The 293-nt window shown below is 43.3% G+C and overlaps 1 protein-coding gene across 1 annotated transcript in view; it reads left to right on the top strand.

The window, feature by feature from the left end:
• The window catches only part of LOC119590792 (zinc finger protein 664-like), a gene marked incomplete in the record, with an annotated part of 13,353 nt that overhangs the window by 2,210 nt on the left and 10,850 nt on the right, over window positions 1-293 (top strand). Inside the window, 1 exon segment of the mRNA XM_037939505.1 lies at window positions 43-219. Coding sequence (XP_037795433.1) covers window positions 43-219 — 177 coding nt within the window.

Below are 293 nucleotides of genomic sequence, written 5' to 3'. Positions count from 1 at the left end.
ATCATTATGAATTCTGTTTAAAAGATGAATTCACATTTACAGGTGAAAAACCCTTTGCCTGCGAGGAATGTTCTTACCGGACAGCTGACCACAACTCGTTACGGAGGCACAAGATGCAGCATTCGGGCATAAGGCCTTACCGCTGCCCTTACTGTGATTACGCCTCCATCCAGTCCACGACGTTCAAGGTTCACCTCAAGGACAAGCACCCAGATCTTGGTAAGTTGTGGGTTCCTCTGTGAAAATGTGTTATTTACTGCTGTTTTGATTATTGTGAATTACTTTCAATTTCA

Source organism: Penaeus monodon, chromosome 27 (assembly GCF_015228065.2).
Source record: "Penaeus monodon isolate SGIC_2016 chromosome 27, NSTDA_Pmon_1, whole genome shotgun sequence".
In the NCBI taxonomy this organism is placed as follows: Eukaryota; Metazoa; Arthropoda; class Malacostraca; order Decapoda; family Penaeidae; genus Penaeus; species Penaeus monodon.
This window is presented reverse-complemented; position numbering and strand designations above follow the sequence as displayed.